General features: G+C 37.2%; 1 protein-coding gene across 1 annotated transcript in view; it reads right to left on the reverse strand.

Annotated features, from left to right (window-relative positions):
- Positions 1–24027, reverse strand: part of LOC128239126 (neurogenic locus notch homolog protein 1-like) — a 43746-nt gene that overhangs the window by 6506 nt on the left and 13213 nt on the right. The window contains exons 9-36 of the mRNA XM_052955611.1: positions 22873–22986; positions 22217–22330; positions 21743–21856; positions 20451–20564; positions 19690–19803; positions 19006–19119; positions 18278–18391; positions 17680–17793; positions 17159–17272; positions 16791–16901; positions 15824–15937; positions 14893–15006; positions 14419–14532; positions 13947–14060; positions 13176–13307; positions 12206–12382; positions 11115–11291; positions 9968–10144; positions 9272–9448; positions 8597–8773; positions 7945–8121; positions 4548–4724; positions 3791–3967; positions 3312–3482; positions 2618–2788; positions 2281–2430; positions 738–911; positions 383–556 (exon numbers count right to left, since the gene is read on the reverse strand). Of these exons, the coding sequence (XP_052811571.1) occupies positions 383–556; positions 738–911; positions 2281–2430; positions 2618–2788; positions 3312–3482; positions 3791–3967; positions 4548–4724; positions 7945–8121; positions 8597–8773; positions 9272–9448; positions 9968–10144; positions 11115–11291; positions 12206–12382; positions 13176–13307; positions 13947–14060; positions 14419–14532; positions 14893–15006; positions 15824–15937; positions 16791–16901; positions 17159–17272; positions 17680–17793; positions 18278–18391; positions 19006–19119; positions 19690–19803; positions 20451–20564; positions 21743–21856; positions 22217–22330; positions 22873–22986 (3981 nt within the window). The remainder of the gene's footprint in view (positions 1–382; positions 557–737; positions 912–2280; positions 2431–2617; positions 2789–3311; positions 3483–3790; positions 3968–4547; positions 4725–7944; positions 8122–8596; positions 8774–9271; positions 9449–9967; positions 10145–11114; positions 11292–12205; positions 12383–13175; positions 13308–13946; positions 14061–14418; positions 14533–14892; positions 15007–15823; positions 15938–16790; positions 16902–17158; positions 17273–17679; positions 17794–18277; positions 18392–19005; positions 19120–19689; positions 19804–20450; positions 20565–21742; positions 21857–22216; positions 22331–22872; positions 22987–24027) is intronic.

Here is a 24027-nt window from a genome sequence, read left to right on the forward strand (position 1 = left end):
TTGGTAAGTGCGGCTAGCTATTTTCACAACGGCGAAAACTTGTCGCGAGTAAACATTATTAGCTTTGTTCAATAAAACACATTTAAATTGCTTTAAGAATATTGAATGGTAATGAAAAATGATCGGTATAATATGAGAAATATGACACACCACTTCGGGCCATATGACATTATAAGGACCGGCAAGTCAGCACCCGAAGGTGTATTTGGAGCTCGGCTAACGCCTCGGTCCATATACACATTCGGGTGCTGACTTGCCGGTCATTATAATGTCATATGACCCTCAGTGGTGTGCAACATTTCTTAATTTTAACCTATCCCGATTCCAATCACACGATTAAGGCGTGTCGGTTTATTCATCGAATGTAGTAAGACGCACTTACCAATTACGCAGGAGGGCGTGTTTCCGCTCCATTGGGAGTCCACCTCACATATTCTCTCCTCCTCGCCCTGTATTGCGTATCCCGGGTCGCAAGAGTACCTGATAATATTGCCAGCTGCCAGACCCTGAGTTGTGTTGACTGCTCCGTTGGAAGGGTTTTCCGGATCGGGACACCCTAGATTCGTTTTGTGAAAGTGTTTAAAATCAATACTTAAAATGAATAAAGCTCGTTTTACGGTGTACAACCATTTGACAATTATTTGATAATTATTATCTTAATTACATTCTTTTATAACTATTTTAATGATGGAACAACTCTATAACCATGTAATATGTTACCAGCTAGATATACGTACCCCCAACACACATGGGTGCCACTCCGCTCCATACCCCGGTGGACAAACATGTGCGAGTCCCAGGTCCAGAGAGCGCATATCCGGTGTCGCACGTGTACACCGCGGACTCCCCCGCAGCCAAAATAGCCGGGTTGGTCACCTGGCCGTTTGTCGGGTTCCCAAGGGAAGAACAAACTACAATTTGAGGTATATATTCATTTTATCATTTATTAGTTTAGATCTATATGATCCGTATGTTTTAGCTTATGTTGATGCATAATAAAGGAACAGAAAATGCGGATCGGTGATTTGCATGACGATTATTGTCTGCCTTTATATAAAGAATACAGTCGAACCCCATTGGCTCGAAATTACTTGGCTCGATCTCCACGTTTGGCTCGAAATGAGTGTAAAGGATCAATTTCTTTCTACTGAACGTAAGCATGTCCGCTTGGCTCGATTTTCCCCGAGGCTCGAGGAGGTTTATTTGACGGTCCCGGGGAGTTCGAGCCAACCGGGCTCGACTGTACATATAAAAGGCAAGTTTAACTCAAAACTGTTCATCTTAGTTCTTAATGAAAAATCAGGAAATGTTTCACTTTTGCTATAACCTTTTACCAACCCCATATCAAATGCAAGACACAATAACAAAAGTCAGTGAGTAGTCAAAACAATACATAAGTCCCCTACCGGTTTTGTTACCATAGTAACAACTTATCTCGTTCGACATTTCTTTTTTGAATAACATTCTTATTGCGTCCTAACCACATACTAAGTTTCATCGAATTGTTGCTTAAATGTTCTCCTTGAGATGAAGTATTGCTTCGAACTTTTATTTAGTTGTCATGGCCTGTTACAGGCTTACAGAGTTAACAAACAAAATGCAAAAATAAAACGCAATGGCGAACAACTGATACACATAACATACGGATCAATAGAAATATATAAATAAAACATTAAAAAAGACAAATATTCGTTTAAGGTAGATCGAAAGAGGAAGGTGAAGTTGGAATTTAAAAAAAAATGTTATTGCAGTATCCGATCCTATACCGGATGGACCCGGGTGGACGGACGGAAAGACATTCCAACTATTCCGTTGCTATAACAACCATTGTTACCCGACATGAACATTATATGACTTGCATAACCGTTTTTTACGTATACTAACTATTTTCTAATTTCATAAAAATAGCCTGAATACCTTTTGGTATATTGCAACTTCTAGAATTTGCCAACGGGCGGACGGAAGGAAGGAATAAATGAAAGAGGGAATGTTATCAGTCAGACCTCTCTGGTGAAATCGACAGGGCCTTAAAGGCCTCGTTTAAGTAGTTTAAGCCTTCTATAAGTGACCATAAAAAATCCGTTATAAGTTTCTGTGGACAATCGCCGTATATTATGTCGGAAAGCTCAAGACACAATCTCTTTGCATATCCCCATTTAATGACCGTTTAAACTATTAAACTGCATTGTTTCTACTTCTATGGTGTTTTGTTTATCATATATTACTTATGTTAATAGTCTTGGTGCAACAAAGTATGATTATATCAACAAGGGAACCCACGTTTCAAGCACTCATCGTCCGCTATGTCATAATGTTCTCCTTCGATCGCGCAGAGACACCGATCCACGCCTGACAAATCGTCCCTACATGTGGCGCCAACTGTTTGACATTGGGCTGACACCGAACATAACTCGTTGTATTGCAGCCCGACTGGAAATTCAAAAGGTATGAATGGTCAGACCAGTAGGCCAGTGTTGCTACAAAGGTTCATCTTGAACAAAATACAGCTGACATAATTTCTTTAAAAAAACACACTCTAAAACAAATGGGGTCAAAATTAAGACTCAATAATATGTCGCTCTTATTCTATCTTATGCTTAATACGAAAAATGCTTACTCAACTCGCAAACGGGGGGATCAGACCACGTGCCGGAAGTGAGGCAATCGATGGCGGCATGTCCGGTGACACTGTACCCACTATTGCACGTATAGGTGGCCCTTGTACCAACGAGGGAACCATCCGGGTACGAAACCACACCATTAGAAACGTCGGGTGGAATACCGCAGTCTGAAATGTATCGATTTATTGAAACAAGAAAATGGGTTTCAGTTATAGCTCTATTTTTCAGTCATACAGTCGAATCCCGTTGGCTCGAACTCGCTTGGCTCGATTTCCTCGTTGGTTCAAACTGGATCTAAAGAACCGATTTCTTAATACTGAAGGTTAGTATTCCCGCTGGGCTCGAAATCCCCAAGGCTCGAGGTATTTTCGCCGGTCCGTGGGACTTCGAGTCAACCGGGTTTGGTGCACAATTGGTGTCAATTGTCACAGACTCAGCTATGTATTATAGTCAGTCAGTAAGAGTCGAACCAAGGACACCCCGCCTTCAAGCCAGTTGCTAACCGGCAAGGATATCTCGACATATTAACTTTGAAATGTGCGAGTCAGTACCGTTACATTTTTTTTTAAATAATATTGACAATAAAAATAACTCAAGAAAATAAGTTCGAATCCTGCAAATAACTTCAAAAATACAGCAACATTGGCTTTCTTATCTTATAAAATTCGATTCTCTTCAAGATGAACCTACCAAGTTTACACTCAGGTACGACTCCCCAGAACCCCGAAGGCTCACAGAGAACGTTCGGGTCGCCGACAAGCCCGTATCCCCCATTACACGAGTACACGGCGTAATCACCGACCTGACTTCCCGACGGCAGCCACGAGAAACCGTTTGGGATTGTTGGGGCTTCGTCACAGTCTTGAAATGAAAAGCAAAGGATATTCGAGTTGACGCAGGAGTGGTAACTTTTTTTAATTATTTTGTTTTAATTTTGTACTGTTTAGTAAGAGTAGGTTATGACAATAAATATTGATATTACGGAAAAGAATTTGCCAATGTAAAGATATGAATTATTCCTTTAAAATCGAATGCAAATCAAAATATTTCTTGAAAATAAAAAAACAACAACAACACACTAACACGCTAAGTGTTAAAGGCATAATCTTAGCACGATTGAAATCTAAATAGATGTAAAGTATTTACTATCAAAAATATAATTCGCATACCTAGGATTGTGCATGAAGGCTGAGAGCCTCCCCACGTGCCGTCTGCGAGACATGCACGTGACGTGTCGCCAGTGACCTCATACCCGTCATTGCATGTGTAAATGACAGTCGCCCCGTACAGCGTTCCGGGGGAGTACAGCGCCAAGCCATTTGTGATATTCGCGACTGGTCCGCAGTCTGAATGGAGATGCATGATGATTTGTACAATAGGTTAAGTATGGTTATTGCCTTCTACAAATCTAGAAATGCTTTCGGAAAACTTAAACTCAATTTACTGTCAAGTGGAAAAGCAACAGCATAATTTCCTCTACACTTGCAACCATTATTAAAGGCCTATTCAAAACAAGCCTCATTTACGCTATTAAATGTTTACAAGTTATAGCGTCGACGAAAACTACGCCATAAATAAATAAATAACAGTGGGTCGATTGTTTTAGAAGATTGTTAAATTTAACAAAGTTGTTAACCAGGTCGTTGTTAACTTTCAAATCTTTAATACTCTGAAAGTTTCATGGACACACATGTTATCTGCGTTACTTTTCACATATATCTGGACAAAAAATTCAGCCATGCTTATTTTACTTAAACATATCAGCCCTTCATGAAATGTTCCACCTTTGAAAGTTAACAAAATATGTCGTTAACAACGTTGTTAACTTTAACAAAGTTCTGACCAATCGGCCTATGGATAGTAATTAAAACTATAATCATAGATATACGAAAACAAAAATAAGCAACAAGTATCTTGAAACATCACCTTTAATGACGCAGGTCGGGGGCGACGCGCTCCACTGACCACCATCCATGCACGTGCGCGTGTCGACGCCATTAATCTTGTAACCCTGATTACACGAGTACACAGCAGTGTCCTGGTATTCCGTACCATCCACCGTCAGAACTTGCCCATTTAACGGATTGGTTAAGGGGCCACAGTCTGGAATTAAAAGACACGTTTCATTTCGGTTGTTTATAAAATGATACATACGTATCTATAGTATCGGTCCAGTGCCCTTGATCATACCTGATGTGTTGACATTCGTTGTTATCTAATGATAGAACATGTTCTCGTACATGACCATGGACGATGCTCTTACTTGTTGGCAAGTTTTTAAAATTAAAATCTAAAACGTTGGTAAATCTTTCGAACCTAAGTCATCTTTAGAATACAACCTACATTAACAGCCAATAAAATTGCAGATAGGCAATCCTTAAGTAGTATGCTTTATTGTTAAGAATTTCCTCTTTCGAGGGTGCCGAAAGGTGTGACAACTGTCACTCATTCGAAACACACTGATCCCAGCATCATATTTTGCGTTGACAATGTGTAAGCCAGTGTGGTTGTATTCTCAGTCAGTATGATGACCTGAATTAAATCATAATGATTAAGAAAGGCTCGTTTGCTACCCTCACTCCGCCTATTCCTAGTCTTTCATAACTTAATCAATGCCATCTAACTATTACACAATATGTAGTTTCAAAGCGTACACGTTAACAGTTTTCTAAAATCTTACTCCTGGGAAGAGTTCTAAAAAGCTTCTCGTGGACAAGCGTATCAATTAAACAAGAATGCAAGCGCATGGACAATCGAGTCTACAACAATCAGGCAGGATTTAAATATTACTCGTGGTCAAGGTGTTCAAGTATTTTTCGAGGGCAAGGTTTTCTTATCTAAAATGTGGGCAAGTGTTTGCATACCTTGTAGGGAAAGCGTTGAAACCACCTGCGGGTATTTTTTCTTGGTTATAGTGACTGTATAGTTCTCATTTGCATGGTTATCTTATCTAACTCTGGACTAAGGGTCTCAAATCTAACCAAGGGCAAGGTTGCTAAAGTCGTACTATCTCCATACTCTCAAATCTTATATTCACTCGTGGGCAAACCTTTTATGCAAGGTTTTCTAAGTTTATAACACAAGCAATGATCTCAAATTTTATAATATCGCATAGGCAAAGCCTTTTCAAATGGTTCTCAAATCTAAAAGTGTCTCATGGGCAAGGTTCTTTTCAAATTGGTCTCAAATCTTATAATAGAGTCTCATGGGCATGGTTCTTTTCACATTGGTCTCACATCTTATAATAGAGTCTCATGGGCATGGTTCTTTTCACATTGGTCTCAAATCTTATAATAGAGTCTCATGGGCAAGGTTCTTTTCACATTGGTCTCAAATCTTATAATAGAGTCTCATGGGCAAGGTTCTTTTCAAATTGGTCTCAAATTGTATAGATTCTCATGGGCAAGGTTCTTTTCAAATTGGTTTCAAATTGTATAGATTCTCATGGGCAAGGTTCTTTTCAAATTGGTTTCAAATTGTATAGATTCTCATGGGCAAGGTTCTTTTCAAATTGGTTTCAAATCTTATAGTAGAGTCTCATGGGCATGGTTCTTTTCACATTGGTCTCAAATATTATAGTAGAGTCTCATGGGCATGGTTCTTTTCACATTGGTCTCAAATCTTATAATAGAGTCTCATGGGCAAGGTTCTTTTCAAATTGGTCTCAAATCTTATAGTAGAGTCTCATGGGCATGGTTCTTTTCACATTGGTCTCAAATCTTATAATAGAGTCTCATGGGCAAGGTTCTTTTCACATTGGTCTCAAATCTTATAGTAGAGTCTCATGGGCATGGTTCTTTTCACATTGGTCTCAAATCTTATAGTAGAGTCTCATGGGCATGGTTCTTTTCACATTGGTCTCAAATCTTATAATAGAGTCTCATGGGCAAGGTTCTTTTCACATTGGTCTCAAATCTTATAATAGAGTCTCATGGGCAAGGTTCTTTTCACATTGGTCTCAAATCTTATAATAGAGTCTCATGGGCATGGTTCTTTTCACATTGGTCTCAAATCTTATAATAGAGTCTCATGGGCAAGGTTCTTTTCACATTGGTCTCAAATCTTATAATAGAGTCTCATGGGCATGGTTCTTTTCACATTGGTCTCAAATCTTATAGTAGAGTCTCATGGGCATGGTTCTTTTCACATTGGTCTCAAATCTTATAGTAGAGTCTCATGGGCATGGTTCTTTTCACATTGGTCTCAAATCTTATAATAGAGTCTCATGGGCAAGGTTCTTTTCACATTGGTCTCAAATCTTATAGTGTCTCATGGGCAAGGTTCTTTTCAAATTGGTTTCAAATTGTATAGATTCTCATGGGCAAGGTTCTTTTCAAATTGGTTTCAAATTGTATAGATTCTCATGGGCAAGGTTCTTTTCAAATTGGTCTCAAATCTTATAGTAGAGTCTCATGGGCAAGGTTCTTTTCAAATTGGTTTCAAATTGTATAGTGTTTAATGGGCAAGGTTCTTTTTCATGGGTCTCAAATTGTATAGTGTTTAATGGGCAAGGTTCTTTTTACATGGGTCTCAAATTGTATAGTGTTTAATGGGCAAGGTTCTTTTTACATGGGTCTCAAATTGTATAGTGTTTAATGGGCAAGGTTCTTTTTACATGAGTCTCAAATTGTATAGTGTTTAATGGGCAAGGTTCTTTTTACATGGGTCTCAAATTGTATAGTGTTTAATGGGAAAGGTTCTTTTTACATGGGTCTCAAATTGTATAGTGTTTAATGGGCAAGGTTCTTTTTACATGGGTCTCAAATTGTATAGTGTTTAATGGGCAAGGTTCTTTTTACATGGGTCTCAAATTGTATAGTGTTTAATGGGCAAGGTTCTTTTTACATGGGTCTCAAATTGTATAGTGTTTAATGGGCAAGGTTCTTTTTACATGGGTCTCAAATTGTATAGTGTTTAATGGGCAAGGTTCTTTTTACATGGGTCTCAAATTGTATAGTGTTTAATGGGCAAGGTTCTTTTAACATGGGTCTCAAATTGTAGAGTGTTTAATGGGCAAGGTTCTTTTTACATGGGTCTCAAATTGTATAGTGTTTAATGGGCAAGATTCTTTTTACATGGGTCTCAAATTGTATAGTGTTTAATGGGCAAGGTTCTTTTTACATGAGTCTCAAATTGTATAGTGTTTAATGGGCAAGGTTCTTTTTACATGGGTCTCAAATTGTATAGTGTTTAATGGGCAAGGTTCTTTTTACATGAGTCTCAAATTGTATAGTGTTTAATGGGCAAGGTTCTTTTTACATGGGTCTCAAATTGTATAGTGTTTAATGGGCAAGGTTCTTTTTACATGAGTCTCAAGTCTAACCATCAATGCTACAAGTTGGTGATGCTCCGCTCCATGTGGTATCAGCCTGGCAGATGCGCGTCACGTCACCGGTCAATGAGAACCCAGAATTGCACGAGAAAGTGGCAACGTCCTCATAAAGTACGCCGTCTGTGAGATCAACCGCACCGTTGGTGGGAGCGGAAAGGGACCCACAAGCTGTATAAAACAAAACAAAACATTTAAAAAGCAAAACGCTTTGTGACATCTGACTGGCGTTTTATGACCTTTTCAACAGATAAAACTGATGAGTAAATGCGTTTGTTATCCAAAACGATGAAATCAATAGTGTTAGCATAATCAATTCGTGCAAATATTAGAATTTTAAAATACAGTCGAACCCCATTAGCTCGAACTCGCTTGGCTCGATTTCGTCGTTGGATCGAACTGGATGTAAAGAAGCAACTTCCTTATACTGATGATAAGCATTTCCTCTTAGCTCGATTTTCCCGAGGATCGAAGTATTTCGGCCGGTCCCTGGGAGTTCGAGCCAACGGGGCTTGACTGTTGTTATAAAAGCGATGAATTATTATCATTTGCAATAATATCAAGGTACTAAAATATCGTAAGACAAATCATTTTTTGATCCATAGTTCACGTATATATTTTTAACCATAACGCATCCCGGACTTACATTTCCTTGCACAAGATGGCATGGCACCAGACCACGTGGTATCTGCTTGACACGTGCGAGAAGATGTCCCCGACAACACGAAACCCGCATTGCACGAGTAAACTGCCACAGATTGGTAGGTCGTGCCACCGGAGAGGTCCACTTTCCCGTTTGTCGGGTTCGAAAGGACTGAGCATTCTGAAAAAGGTAGAACATGTGGTATATGATCACAGTTATAAATAAAACGATAGTTAAGGATACTATATTATAAGTTACGGGGTAAGTAGGTGACACGATATGGGATAAATGAGGCTTTATCCCATATCGGGTCACATACTTACCCCGTAACGCATATATCACGTCGACAAGCAGTTTACATTAGTCAATTGATGGGAAATGTCTCTTTTATTCACCGGAACCGGAAAAAGACGTCATTTTGGAACGATATAATTTAAAAGATTACTGACCCAATAAGGAATAATATGAGGTCAACGCGTGACATGTCCTGGGCCAATGGCGTTGCGTTATTCATGTTGGGGCTGGCGTGATATATAACTATATTGTTCGGTTACATTATATCAGTAAACAATTGTTTTATAAAATTGTAAAATATTACATGTATCAGAAAACATATTTGTACAGTTCTAAACTGACATAAAATGAGCATTACCAACGTGGATGAAAATAAATGTTTACCATTGATGACACAAGTAGGATTCGTATTACTCCATTGGCCAGTTTCGATACAGGTGCGTGTGACGTCACCAGTTAGTGTGTACCCCGTGTTACACGAGAACGTGATAATGGCTCCATAGTTAGTTCCCTGGTCGTCATTCAAATCACCGTTTGTAGGTGCTATCAGTACGCCGCAATCTGGAAAATAACATTTTAATTGTATTTTTAACACACTTTTAATACATTTTATTGAAATGATTAATGTGGATAATCGAACATCCTTCTAACTGTGTAATAAAGACAATATGTTCGACATATTTAAATTGTCAGTGAAAGTAATCATACAAGCAAACCCATCTGATGTTAAGTTCAACAGTATTGATTACATTATACTTTAAAATCAGTTTCCGTTTCCGAGCCAACAGTTCCCAAACTGTATTGTGAGAACGTTCAGAGAAGCTGGATCGTGCAATAGTATTATTATGTATGTATATCAGACGTGAAATAAATGTTCTTGTATTTGATATCTTGTTCAGTTAAACCCCGTTGAGTCGAAATCGCTTGACTCGAATAAGTCGTTAGCTCGAACTGGATGTAAATGTCCGATTAGATTAGCATTCCCGCTTGGCTCGAATTTTCCGAGGCTCGCTGTAATTTCGCCGGTCCCCGGGGGTTAAAGCAAATGGGGTTTGATTGTATCTTTCTCTAACTACTTACTCTTTATGATACAAGTAGGTTTGGGTGAGTCCCACGTGGAGTCTGCCGCGCACATAGTGGTGGAATCCCCAACCAGCGTATAGCCCGGATTGCACGTGAAAACGGCATTGCTCGTGTACTTGGTTCCTTCTGTAAGGTCAACTGCGCCGTTGGAAGGTGGTGTCAGTGTGCCACAATCTGAAATGAGTACCATCATATCATCAGTTTTAACATAAGTATTACCACCGTAGTCGACATATCAAAAAATCAGCATCGGCACCAGTAGCAGCATCAATAGTGTGATTCCATCATCATCATCATCATCATCATCATCATCATCATCACCACCACCACCCCACCACCACCACCATCATCATCATCATCATCATCATCATCATCATCATCATCATCATCATCATCACCACCACCATCAATAACAACAACAAAAACAACAACAACAACACCATTATCACCATCATCATCATCATCATCATCATCATCATCATCAATAGCAAAAATGTTTTCGACGACTACAACAGCAACAGTATATTTTCATTATTAACATCAACATTTCCTCAGTTGCATTATCATATTTATTTTTATACTTATATGTGTTTCCCACTTTAGCTTCGCCCAGTAACGTTAATTTATAATAAACGTCATATTAATCATGGTATACGAGGGGTGCCTCAGAAGATCGTGGAGCGGTCTCGCAAGCTTTGTTTTAAAATATATAATTACTTAACGTTAAACAATCGTTGCTGTTTATGAAATGAAATAAATGTAAAACTGTTCCAACTGCTCTTATACTATACCTACAATACGTTTCTACAGAAATCTACTAACGTCTGACCGGCACACAACAATTTTACGTTACTTATTACAAGCAATGTTTTCTCTTAAATATGCAGAATCACAAATTTATGCCGTGTGTTATACGCGCAATTTAGTATGCCGTTAATGCGATGGCATGTCGCCATTTCCTGTTACTTTAATGTTTGATACAGTTTCCTGTACAGTAAAATCGTAGAAGCAACAACTTGGTACCTAAGAGAGACTTAAACAAATCATGACGTCAAGCGACGACGTGACACTACGCCTCGTACTTCAAACATCCTTTCAGATACATCGATAACAATGTCGAAATGCCAAACGAACTGGAACCAACCGTTAACGACGCAGACGGGACTAGCGTCACTCCAGATGCCAGTGGATAGGCAGGTCCTAGTGGAAGTACCGCTCAGAGTGTACCCAATGTCACAGGAGAATTCCGCATTGCCCTGGTATTGTGTATTGGGAACGTATGCGACCGCGCCATGAGTTGGGGAAGAAAGAGTCGAACAGTCTGAAAAAGGCAAGCTTGTAATGTCGTGATGTATTTAAGAATTTTATGTGCATGATAATTAAAAGGCCAAGGAATCTTTTATGGCCGCTCGTGTAAGGTTCATTGCAACCCGAAGGTATGGGTGTACCTCGTTTCCACAGAACACCCTGCGTGAGAATTGGGATGAACGTATATTACACAAGCGGTCATGGAAGATGCTTATTCTCCCACCTCAGTCAACTTAAGTAAAGTTAAAATGTATTTTAGCTGGAACTCTTTTGTGTGTGGTAATTTGTGGTTGTTAGGTATGTGCGCAGTGATTCAACATATGTAAATAGTCAAATCGTTCTTTAAACTCTTCTGAGGAAAATGCAGCACCTTTTCTTGAATTCAGCATGAAAAAAAAATTGAGTGCGATGAATATTTCTGTTTTGGGGATTTTACATATTGCCACAAGAGAAGGTTTCCATGCTGCTACAGACGACGGACTTCAACAAGGGAGGTAATTGCGTGATGACAATAAAAGCAATTATTCCATGCTCGTACTATTCAACTTTGTCTGTGTGCAAGATAAGGATTTCCAGCATGGCCAAATATTTAGGTTTACTTATCGGCTGTGGGAGAAATGAACATCAGTTTCCATATTGGACATCAGCCTGGCCCCGATTTCTCGAAACTTCTGAATTCCCTTATAACAGGTTTAAGCTAAGCTCAGTATTTTTGGTGTTTTCAATGAATTGCGTAATGCTGACTTCTTTAAGAGTTTTTATACTTCTGATAGGAATTATCATCATGATTATCAGAGAAAAACAATTTATCAAAATTGTATTTAAATATGTATATTGGGTAATTGAAATAAGCTACTTAAGCCTGTTTAGCTTAAGAAGTTTCAAGAAATTGTGGCCAGTGGATTCCAATAACAATTCAAAGCCTACCTTTGATGACACAAGTAGGCGTGTCCCCGCTCCAAAGTTGGTCAGAATTACACCTGACAGACGAAACACCCGAGCGGGTGTACCCTGTGTCACAAGTGAAATAGGCCCTGTCAAGGTACAAGATTCCTTCGTCGTGATTCACAAGTCCGTTTTCTGGTGGTTCAATAGTGCCACAATCTGAAAAAGTATTATCAATTACAGATGTAAACAACAAGAACTTCACGCTGAGATCGCAGTCTTGAAGAATATAGCTGACCAAACAGACTTGGGATTAATCTTGGATAAGTTACTTATCTCCTCGCACGTTTGGCTTGTAGAAGCTCAGTGATCACTCACACTTGATTTGTTATGCTTAAGCAACAGCGAACAGACACGACCATCTCAATACTGGCATTACCAAACTTGGTACATTTCTTATATATCTTACTTTTATTGCTGCACGTTGACGCGCAAGTCTTGTATTAGTTAGTTGGACACTCGCAATTGGGGCAGTCAAATTCAACGAATATATGTTACGCCAGTACCTCGATAAAGACATTATCTAACTTGGTACATATTTTACAAAGTAGGTTACCGTTCTTGCTGCACGCTTACGTCCCAGTCTTGTAGTAGCCTAGTGCTTACGAGTCGTCATATTCAGCGTATAGAGAAATAACAACAGAAACTTGATACAATCGTTACCTAACTTGGTACAATGCTTAGATAAGTTACCTTTATTTCTGCACGCCGAGGACCTAGCCGTGTAGAAGCCAGTCACATTCCTCGCACAGAAACACCGGCATCTCGATACGGCAAAAACCTTACTTGGTACATTCTCAGATAAGTTACTTTTCTTGCTGCATGTTTGGCTTACACTAGCCCAGTGATCACACAAACTTCGTCAGATATGCTAAATTTAAGAAAAAGCAAACAGACACGCGCAACTCGATACAAGCATTACCAAATTTGGTACAATGTTCAGATACGTTACCTATCTTGCTGCACGTTGAAGATCCAGTCTTGTGGTAGCCAGTTGAACACACACACTTGGAGCCGTCACACTCAGCATTTTGCAGGTTTGAACAAACACCAGGTCGAACGGAGCAGTCGTCGTTCAATATGCCTAGGAGATAAAATATTTTAAACTTATTTCAAATTATCAATATATAGAGAGCATCACTTGATTATAGTCTATTTGATAAATGGGATTAATTTATTTAAAAACAATAGTGTTGATGTAGTCAATTAGATCAGATAAGTGTTAGAGATCTGGTTCGGGTACAGTTTAAATCTTATATTGAGAGTTTTCCACCTTTAATGTCCTATTTAGAGGCGTCGAAGTCATATAAATAAGTAATCTGGCTGGACTAAGTAAAAAAATGTTCTGAATTCTACAGATGTCGAGAGAAACAACTGATTCATACGGTGGTACTTGCGATTCTGGCTTATCAGAATCGATCTTGCCTTTGTTCAGCCGCTCTTCATCCATGTTAATGCGCGGTTATTAGACGATTCTGATTGTACAATTATGTCGTTTAAACGAGATACGGAAGACGTTGAAACGAGATACCTAATCCGTTCAAACGAGTTACTAAGTACTTAAAACGAGAAACGTTAATGCTTTTGACGAGATAAGTAAGTCGTTAAAACGAGATACGTAAGTCGTTTAAACGAGATAAAAAAAAAACACGTATGTCATCTCTATTCCACCGCATAATTACGCCTTCTTAGTCCTTATTTCATAAATAAATCATAACTGAACCTGCTCTGCACGTTGTACCCGTAAACCCATCAGCACATGCGCACGAGTATCCATTCACGAGGTCTGTGCACGTGCCACCATTATCGCACGGATTAGTGGAGCAGTCATTAATATCTGAAATAAAAGGACATAATAAAATAGCAATGCACCAAGAACTTGCATGTATGCACGCAGTAGGCATGCAAGCAAAGTATCAAGAAGCGCTAGTGATCTTCATGGAATTTACCCGCGTGCCCTACTGCGTTCACACAGAATAAACGCAAGAAAATGCGACTGATACTTGAGTATTTATCTATCCACATGTTATGGCCTTCTGTGTTCCAGATTAATATATTTACATAGCATGAGTACGGCTGATATTATATTTTCAATTTTATTTTCGACTTGGCATTCTTAATGGTAAAGACACGTTAATTTACAGGTTGGACAATACCTTTAAAGATATATAAATAATTAGTATTATGCAACCTACTTGTTTGACAGAAACTTGAGGTATACCCATCCGCGCACGTGCATGTGTAACCGTTGATGGCATCAACGCACGTGCCACCGTTCAAACAATTATGTGACACACACTCGTTGATGTCTGGAAAAAAACAAAACATTATGACTTCATTATAAAAGTATTTTGACGTCAAACAGGTTTACATGTAAGTGGTTGTATCTACTAACAGACTAGCTGATTATTTTACAAATGCGAAACATGATTTAAGTTTCAAATCTAGAGGCCTGAATCAAAATTTCAATTAGCCTTTATAAATGAGGTTTTTAATTAATTAATAACTACGTGGCCTTAAATTCGCCAAATTTAAAAATCGCTAATTTTAATCATTTAAGTCCAATAAGTTTACAAATAAAACTGCATTAGAATGAAAACGTTTCTTTTATGCATCTATCTAGACATTGTATCGTGAACATACAACAATGTAACTTATATATGCCATACTTGTCTCGCAGTAGGTCCCAGTGTACCCGGCATCACACTGACACACATATGCCGCAACTTGGTCTACGCATGTGGCCCCATTCTGACACAAATGTGACACACAGTCATCAATATCTGGAAGGTCAAAGTTGTTTGTGTTTAAAATTATAAAAATTGTTTTTAAGGGGTGGCCTAAAAGCAAAATTGGACTTAAAGGGACTAGACACCAGATGGTCCTAAAATCGGCTAATACATTATTACCTAAAAAGCGTAGAATTGTCAATTCGAGCTAATATGAGGCCGATAATACTTCGCTTTACTTTATTTAAAGAATATTTTGTCGCTTTCTCAGCTGAGTTCACGAGTTAAAAAATAGCGACGGTTTCCAAGTTTGTTTATCAATTGTTCATATAATGCTACCCCTGCGAATAATAAGTGCTTATTCTCAAATCGTGTACAAATTTTAGTTCACATATCCGAATAATGATTGATTAAGCTTAAAGTTGCACTCTTATTCAAAACCAATACATATAACAAACATTTTGAATTACAAAACCTTAAACTACTTCTAAATAATGCATTTATGGAAAATATTAACTATTTAATAGCAGAAAGCGCAAACATATTAAATGATTGGTGTATGCTAAAATATTACCTGTGGTCTACTCTAGTCTCATAAGGTAGAAATACTGTGTTTTATGCTCATTCCTTTCAAATTAGACTCGATTTATTCTTCATAAGAACCATCGTTTTTGACATCTATTCATCCTTTTTGAAAACAATAATATTAATTGTGGTAAATCTTATTTGGGAGTAAGAGTGTAATTATAAATAAGGTAGTTTTGATTGTTTTTTCCAACATGTCAGGCATTTATTTGAACTTCAAGGCTCAACCACTAATTGTTTTTCTGCATATTATAACTATATATTGAAAATAAGTTCAATATCGTACTTTCAGTGCACGTCGTCCCCTCGTATCCATTCGCGCACGTGCAGTAGTAGCTATCCACGAGGTCGGTGCACGTGCCACCGTTCTTGCAGGGTGGGGGCAGGCAGTTATTGATGTCTGTAAATATTATATTTTTAATCAAAGCACTGTCAGTGCGGAAGGACATGGGATTGATCTATAAAAGTTAGGTCAACGGACGGTCCTGCGTAAGAGATCTACTCACACATGGTGAGGAATCACGTGTCTTAAAGGGGTTCTTACATGGGTCCCCACGGGTCACAACCGATGTAAGAAAAGACGTGAGTGACGTTTATTTCTCAATGATTTTTAGATAGAAAAGTTATGAAAGTAGTTCTATGCTATTATCCAATTCTACATGTGTGAACTACTATAAATCTATTTGTTTTAATGGTACAATATTGGCCAAAATCTTAGAGTTGCATCGTTGTACAAAATTCCGTGGAGTTGATTTTTTGGCCAAGGATTGCATCATAAATGTAGAGGCAAATCAAACATACTCCACTTGTGTAGTAGCAGAAAATAGCGAAGATTTTATTGCCCAAGAAATATTTTCATATCTTTTCTGGTTAAAAGTAATTTAACTGTTTGTTTACAACGGTTGTGACCCGTGGTGATCCATGTGAGGACCCCTTTAGGTCACGTGAGTCGCCTCCTGACACAGGTGATGGTTAAAACGTTAGAGTAGCTCTAATCAGGGTTACATTCTGTCTGTGCACTATGGAACACAACATTTAAATTATAATTATACTTGCATTTGGTCCGACGCCGATGAAGGAATTTCACGATAAAGTAATAAAAACATGTACCCGACTCCTGCGACACTACCAGTATTTAAGAGGTTGGCTATCGTCAATGTATGAGTTCAACCTTTAAATATGGATTCTTATAAATTAAAAAATAACGACTGGCGGGTCAATAAACAGAAACAACAAGAAATTGATCGCCTCACCTGTGTTGCAAGTTTTTCCGGTATATCCCGCGGTGCATGTGCACGAGAAATCGTTGACGAGATCCGTGCAGGCGCCGTTCTCACATGGATTTGGGCTGCAGTCGTTGATATCTTGAATTTGAATAAAAAACACAATTATAAGAACAGTACAAGAGTGTTTGACACGTATTTTTTTATCAAATTTTGTGGCAACATTCAGTGACACTCATATGCTGTTTTATGATATTCATATTTATCCATGTGAACGATTTTGTGCAAAATGGACGCAGCGAGAAATACATTTTCTTTTATAAAAGGGCTCTGCGAATAAATATGTTTAAACTTAACCATTTTTACACTTATTAAGTTACGAAAAATTGAAATATTACCCGTTCCACAAGTATTTCCGGTATATCCAGCTATGCACGTGCAAGTGAACGTGTTTACCCCGTCTGTGCATGCGCCGCCATTTTGACATGGGTTTGGAGAGCATTCGTTAATGTCTGAATATGTTATAAAACATAATGTTAGAATTAAATAATGATGATCAAATAAATCATCACTGTGAATTAAATCTGAACATTGTCCACTTTAAAAGGTTTAAAGAAATGTGTAACAGTGTATGTATATCACGTGATAAAATACGTCATATATGCTACGTCGGATGGCAACACTTTACTTAAAATGAAGACTTAAAACTAAGACAATGTTTCTTTTCCTTCACCATTTTTAATGAAACAAAGGGCAGTCTATGCCGCTTAAAGATCCTCGCCTTCGTTTGATTACTGGAGTTTGATTAGGTGATTAGTTTCTCAATCGTTAATCGATTTTTGCACGGTAGAATGCGCCTAAGAAAGAGAAATTAAGTAGAGATGTGGAAAACATATAACGCTGCTATTGATATGTATACTTGAAGAGCAGAATTGTCCAGTAAATCCGTCCACACATTGGCAAGTGTAAGCCGCAACCACGTCAACACACGTGGCGCCGTTTTTACACGCATGGAACGCACATTCGTCAATATCTGAAATACATAATCAAAAATGTATTTGTATGTCAAATGAAAAATATCTCATTTTTGAAACTGTCCATAGACTGTATAATCAGTGTTTTCTTTTTTGCTTTGTTTATTTATTATAATAAGATCGTGTTTTTTTCTATCCAAGATAGTACATAAACACGATTTCTTTTGCACCAACAAGCTTACTGGACCGTATAAACATGCCTAATGTGTTTATTGCTTATCTTATATCTGCTTTGCTTCATTCTGGTAAGGATTTGTGATGAATCCGTGGTCTAGTGGTAACATATTTGACTGTTAAACTAGGGGTGGCAGGTTCGATTACCCGCCACACGACGAAAAAAACTTATCGTCTTCCGGAAGGGATGTTAATATTAATATTAATTTGGGTAGTTTAAGCCTTGTTTATACAATTTACTTTATGCCATATCGTACCGCTTAATAACAACGTATTAACACGCCTAATATGTTTCTATCAATAACCTACTTGTTTGACACAGGGTCCCTTCATAACCATCCACACATTCGCACGTGTACTTGGCAACGCCGTCTATGCACGTTGCGCCGTTTTCACACAGGTTCGTAGCGCACTCATTAATGTCTGAAAATACATGCTTCAAATTATTTTCTGCAGATACGATTAAATTCAAACATCATTCATATTTCCAGGCCTTTACGTGGCAGTGCAAAATTAGCTCGTCCAGACCCATTTTAAATACCAAGTTAAGTTTCAAAAATGAAATTAAAATTAAAATTAAATTTAGAAAAAATAAATAAATGAATAAAATATTTATTTTTGAATTAAAATAAATGAAATTAAAATTCAATTACAAAGATCATATATTTCAACAATTTAATTAATAATAATGAACATTTTGAAAATTAGTTATATTGTTTTGAAAATTAACTTGGTAGTATTACATAAAAAAGAGAGTGATTCACCATACACCATTTTTTTCTATATTTTTTAATGTTCAATACTTGATCTTATCCTTATCCTCAGATCTGCCACAATGATTCTATTCAGCATATTGGTCAGCTAAATATACAGGCCAATGAAAACATTTAGCTTCTAATCTTAAATTTAAGTTCAATCTAAGTTGATTATTAAATACGGTACTATTTTTAAATATATCTAACCAGTAGATTCTATCTTTTTTCTAACATGACTATTTATAGCGTATGCATTTTTTCTGAAAGAATACAAGTTAGTACTTGTTTCACAATGGAGCCCCGTATAGCCGGTAAGGCAGCTGCACGAGTAAGCGTTGATTTGGTCCACGCACGTGCCCCCATTCTGACAAATCACGCCCGAGCACTCGTTAATATCTGCACGGAAAACGGAAAATACAGGTAACTGTTTTAACAAGAGTCCTTTACTTATAATTTGATAAAAATAATAAAATAGATCAAGGATATATTCAGATAAACAAAACTTTGTACCAATTATTGTATCAACAAAACATATCTTAAAAGATTTCAACGATATCCCACAGATAATGAAACGCAAATACCGAATATAACTTTTACAATACCAAGTATTATAATCGTGATTGTAAATACATTCAACAATTTTCATTATCCATATATGTTTGTAATACAGTCGAACCCCGTTGGCTCGAACTCGCTTGGCTCGATTTCCTCGTTGGCTCGAACTTATGTAAAGGATCGATTTTTTCATACTGAGGGTAAACATTCCCGCTTGGTTCGATTTTCCCTAAGCTTAAGGTTATTTTGCCTGTCCCTAGAAGTTCGAGCAAATGGGTATCGACTGTATATAAAATATGTATATGCATAATTATACAAGTATAATTTATCATATACGTGTAATATAAACTAAAATGACCTATCTTTATCCTCATATTAAACATATCTGATTGGTTATTTGCTCGATCTTACTTGTTTGACACGTGCTTCCGGTGTACCCAGCCACACAATTACACGTGTAAAAGTTGACACCGTCCACGCACGATCCGCCGTTCTGACACGTGACCGTCGCACACTCGTCGATGTCTGAATGTTTAATAAAAAAAAATATGAGCGTTTTATCATTGCTCTTAGTTTAAAACATTAGCTATTTTGAAATGTTTATTTAACAGCTGGTCAGAAATTTCAATTTTGAAATCAAATTTAATACGTCTTAAGTAAACATGATATATCTCGTGCTAGGAAATATAATAAGTTTAACGTAAATTTTGGATTCTTTAGTATGGTGCCATATGACTGCCGTAAGATAATCTATTACCGTTCGCGAACTTTTACGTGATAACCACTTAATTGTCGCGATAATAATCTAGCCATCTAGTTAATATTCGCTAAACTTTTTCGGTAAGATTAAATATCATAAGACTTAAAACTGGCTTGAAAATGTCCAGAATTGCCACCTGTTACCTTTTTAGCTGTACAACATTAACAGGTTAACTAGTTATGGTTTGAGAATTCCACTTAATAAGTAACATAATAACTTGTTAAATAGATAAGATTCCACTTATCTATAAATACATTGTTGGCTTTTAGCAGTAATTAGTTATTTAGTTATTGTTTTCGAATTCAACTTAGTAAGTAACTTACTAACTGGTTAACTTTGTGTTACAAATTCCATGATATCAAATACTAAGTATCGAAAAGTTAGTTCATGTACACATAAAAATTATACTTACTGTTTTGACACTGCGGTCCATTATAGCCTGCTACACACGAGCACGTGTACTCGTTAATCCCATCTGTACACGTGCCAAAGTTCTGGCAAGGTGTCGACGCGCACTCGTTTATATCTGTAAAGGAATCTCTGTTAGACTGGATATGTTTTAAAAATATGCTAATAGAGATAATTTGCAAATCAATAATTTTTTTTATATTGCAATTCAATACATTTTTTATATATTTTATATTGCAATCTAATATAATTGGTTGAAGTTTGTTGTTGTTGTTGTTGATGTTGTTTATTGTTTTCATGTTTTGTTAGTTTAATACGTACTAAGTGTGTGTTTACCACGTGATAAATTGCGTCATAAATGCTACGTCGGAAATTAATAGTTTGCTCCGAATGAAGACTTTAAACAGAGTTAACTTCATTATTTCTTCAACATTTTAAATAAAAAATAGCATAGTCTACGCCGCTTACGGAGCCCCACCTTCGGTCCTTGCCAGAGTTTGATTTGCAATTTAGTTTCTTAAAAAACTACGACAATACGGCCGTCTGACGGAGCACTGCCAACATTTTGGATGCAGGTTTGTCGAAGTGTTTGATGAAACTAATCACCTAATCAAACTTCGGTAATAGAACGAAAGTGGGGCTCTTTAAGCGGCATAGACTGCCCTTTGTTTCATTTAAATGATGTAGTTCAAGGAAAATGTTGCCTTCCGACGTTCATATACGACGTTATTTATCACGTGGTATACACACACTTGTACTGAATCTTAACATTTAGTTTTAAAAGTAGGAAGTTATTGTTGAATGTAGAGTCTTAGGTTAAGGCTCTGAAGCTTTTTTACGTAATAATCTGACAGAGTTTTAAATCGGTATCATGATAACTATATGTATAAGGCATACATGTGTTAGCACTTTAAAATATCTGTATAATCTAGAACAAATACTTTCATCAGAATTAAAACGAAAAGATGAATCTATTTATAAATTTACAATTGTCTTGCCAATCTCAGACACAGCGATCTCCCGTGACGCCATATATTTCTACTTACACGTATAAAAGTAAGTTGACCATTATTTCAGATGTCTATTTTCAAAGATTAGTATTTCATTTGATCTTAATATAACTTAATAATATTGTTTCCTTTAAAATTCAAGTAAAGTTAAGTTTACATAGTAATAGTTGTACAAAGGAATGGTTTTTAACTAATAGTTAGAAAACAAAGAGTGTAAAGGCGGTCACGTGATTTGATAATTATCACGTGTTTTTCATGTGACTGATTTCTTGAAAGATTAACTTACTTGAAGAGCACGTGACACCCGTATATCCGGCCACGCATGCGCAGGTGAACGAGTTCACGAGATCAGTGCATGTGCCCGCATTATCGCAAGGATTTGATGCGCATTCATCAATATCTGAAAATACAAACATTGTTATTGTGTTGTTGCTGCTACTGCCGCTGCTGCTGCTGCTGCTGTTGATGATATTGATGCTTATCCTGCTGCTGTTGCTGCTATTGTTATTGCTGCTGTTGCTGCTGCTACTGTGATGATGATGATGATGATGATGATGATGATGATGATGATGATGATGATGATGATGATGATGATGATGATGATAAAAAGTTCATTTCCATACCTGAAAAACATTATAATTGCACTCAGATTTGCAGATGCTATTTTTCGCAGACAGTACAAATTACAGTATGTGCTACAAGTTACATCATCTCAATCACCGAACATATTTTAACGTGTAAATGTGACATTTTCTCATACTGATTTCACAGTTGGTTCCGCTATAGCCGTCCACACAACCGCACGTGTAGGCTGCCACGAGGTCGGTGCAAGTGGCACCGTTCTTGCAGGGAAGTGACGTGCACTCGTTGATGTCTGAAATATAGATGTAGCAATAGTACACTTTATTGACTAACCATAAGACTTAGTATTGCTTTCTGTATCAACATGGTTTATTTACCCATCAAAATTCTTTATTTTCATATTGGCCTCGGTTATCCATATAAACGCCCTTTAATCATGTATTGAACCTGTTATATAGTATGTTACTGGGTAAGTTTATGATCCGATATGGGATATACGGGGCACAGGGAGCAACTGTTTACCCCATAACGTATATATTAAGTCGATAACCAGTTTACATTGATCAATTTATGGGAAATGATTTCATTTATTCATCGAAATCGGGAAACAGACGCCATTTTGGTACGGTAAAAAATTGTCACCAAATATGGACAATTATTTGTTCATCACGTGACATGTCCTGAACCAATGACATTGAGTCATTCATGTCGGAGGCGTGATATATGCATAGACATCTCTTCAACATTGCTGATCATATAACACATGTCAACTATAACGCAATCGTTTATAGTGTTAAAAACAAATCAACGCACTAAAAAGGGTAAATGACTTACTTGTATCACACATGGTTCCTGTGTAACCACTAGCACACGTGCACGTGAACGAATTTACGAGATCTGTGCATGAGCCTCCGTTCGAGCAGGGGTTAGATGCACATTCATTAATATCTGAAAACAGTTTTCGTAATGTTTAATTCGCATTATTATTTAAATATATATATATATATAACTAATCAATATCAATAGTCAATACTGTTTCAATGTTTGTTGTGTATTGTTTTGTTTTATTTTATATTGCATATAGTGCGTTCCGTTATAGCGCGAATGTGCAACGTACAACTGTTCAACGCATTGAGTCTATGCTCAAACGTCTAAAGTGACTCGCTCATGTTTTTGGATAAAAAATTCGTTTTCCCGGTAATGCATCTGAACACACTTATTTTATCATTATTTTATTCTATGACATTGAAATTGGAGAAAAATACAGTTATAACATAAAAATGTATTTTGGTTTAAGTGGGGTTCGAACCCACGCCCGTAAAGTCAAGAAAAAAAATTAGAAAACAGCCGGCTAGTCCACACGGCCATCGATACTTTAACAAAGAAGGTGGATATGTTGACCTCTTAAGGATACATTGATAGCATCACGTGATAATGTCGATCAACCAATCACGCAACACCACAGCCGTTATTTATTTACAATCGCGTTCTGAACATTAATGAAAATAGCGGTCTTCAAAGACGATACTTGAGCAAATATCAACTTTTGGTGAAGGGTTCCAGCTTTTGATATTTTTGTTTTTATCACTTCTTATGATTTACCACACTTTATTTCGTAATAAGAAAGAGTGCATTTTACAAACCATGAGCGAGTCACTTTAAGACTCACACTTAGACAAGCAAAGTCTTCTATGTTTTAAATTATTTTCGACATTTTTCGGTTGACCACAAATGCGATCACAACAGAAAAAAACGATAGTTTAACATATTGGACGACTTGCATCATAACTGCTTCTCTCATAAGAATTTTACAAAGCAACTTAAGGCGTGTTTGTTGATATCAAACTAATTACGGTTTTGGTTTCAAGGGTTTCGGCGATTTAAAAACCTGTTTCGAACGTTTTGCTTGAAGTAACAAATGCATGTTTTGTGTACACCTTCAACAACATGATGGAGCTTCTGCATGTAGCCATTCTATTTCTGAATTTC

The sequence above is a fragment of the Mya arenaria genome, chromosome 6 (assembly GCF_026914265.1).
Source record: "Mya arenaria isolate MELC-2E11 chromosome 6, ASM2691426v1".
Taxonomy (NCBI): Eukaryota; Metazoa; Mollusca; class Bivalvia; order Myida; family Myidae; genus Mya; species Mya arenaria.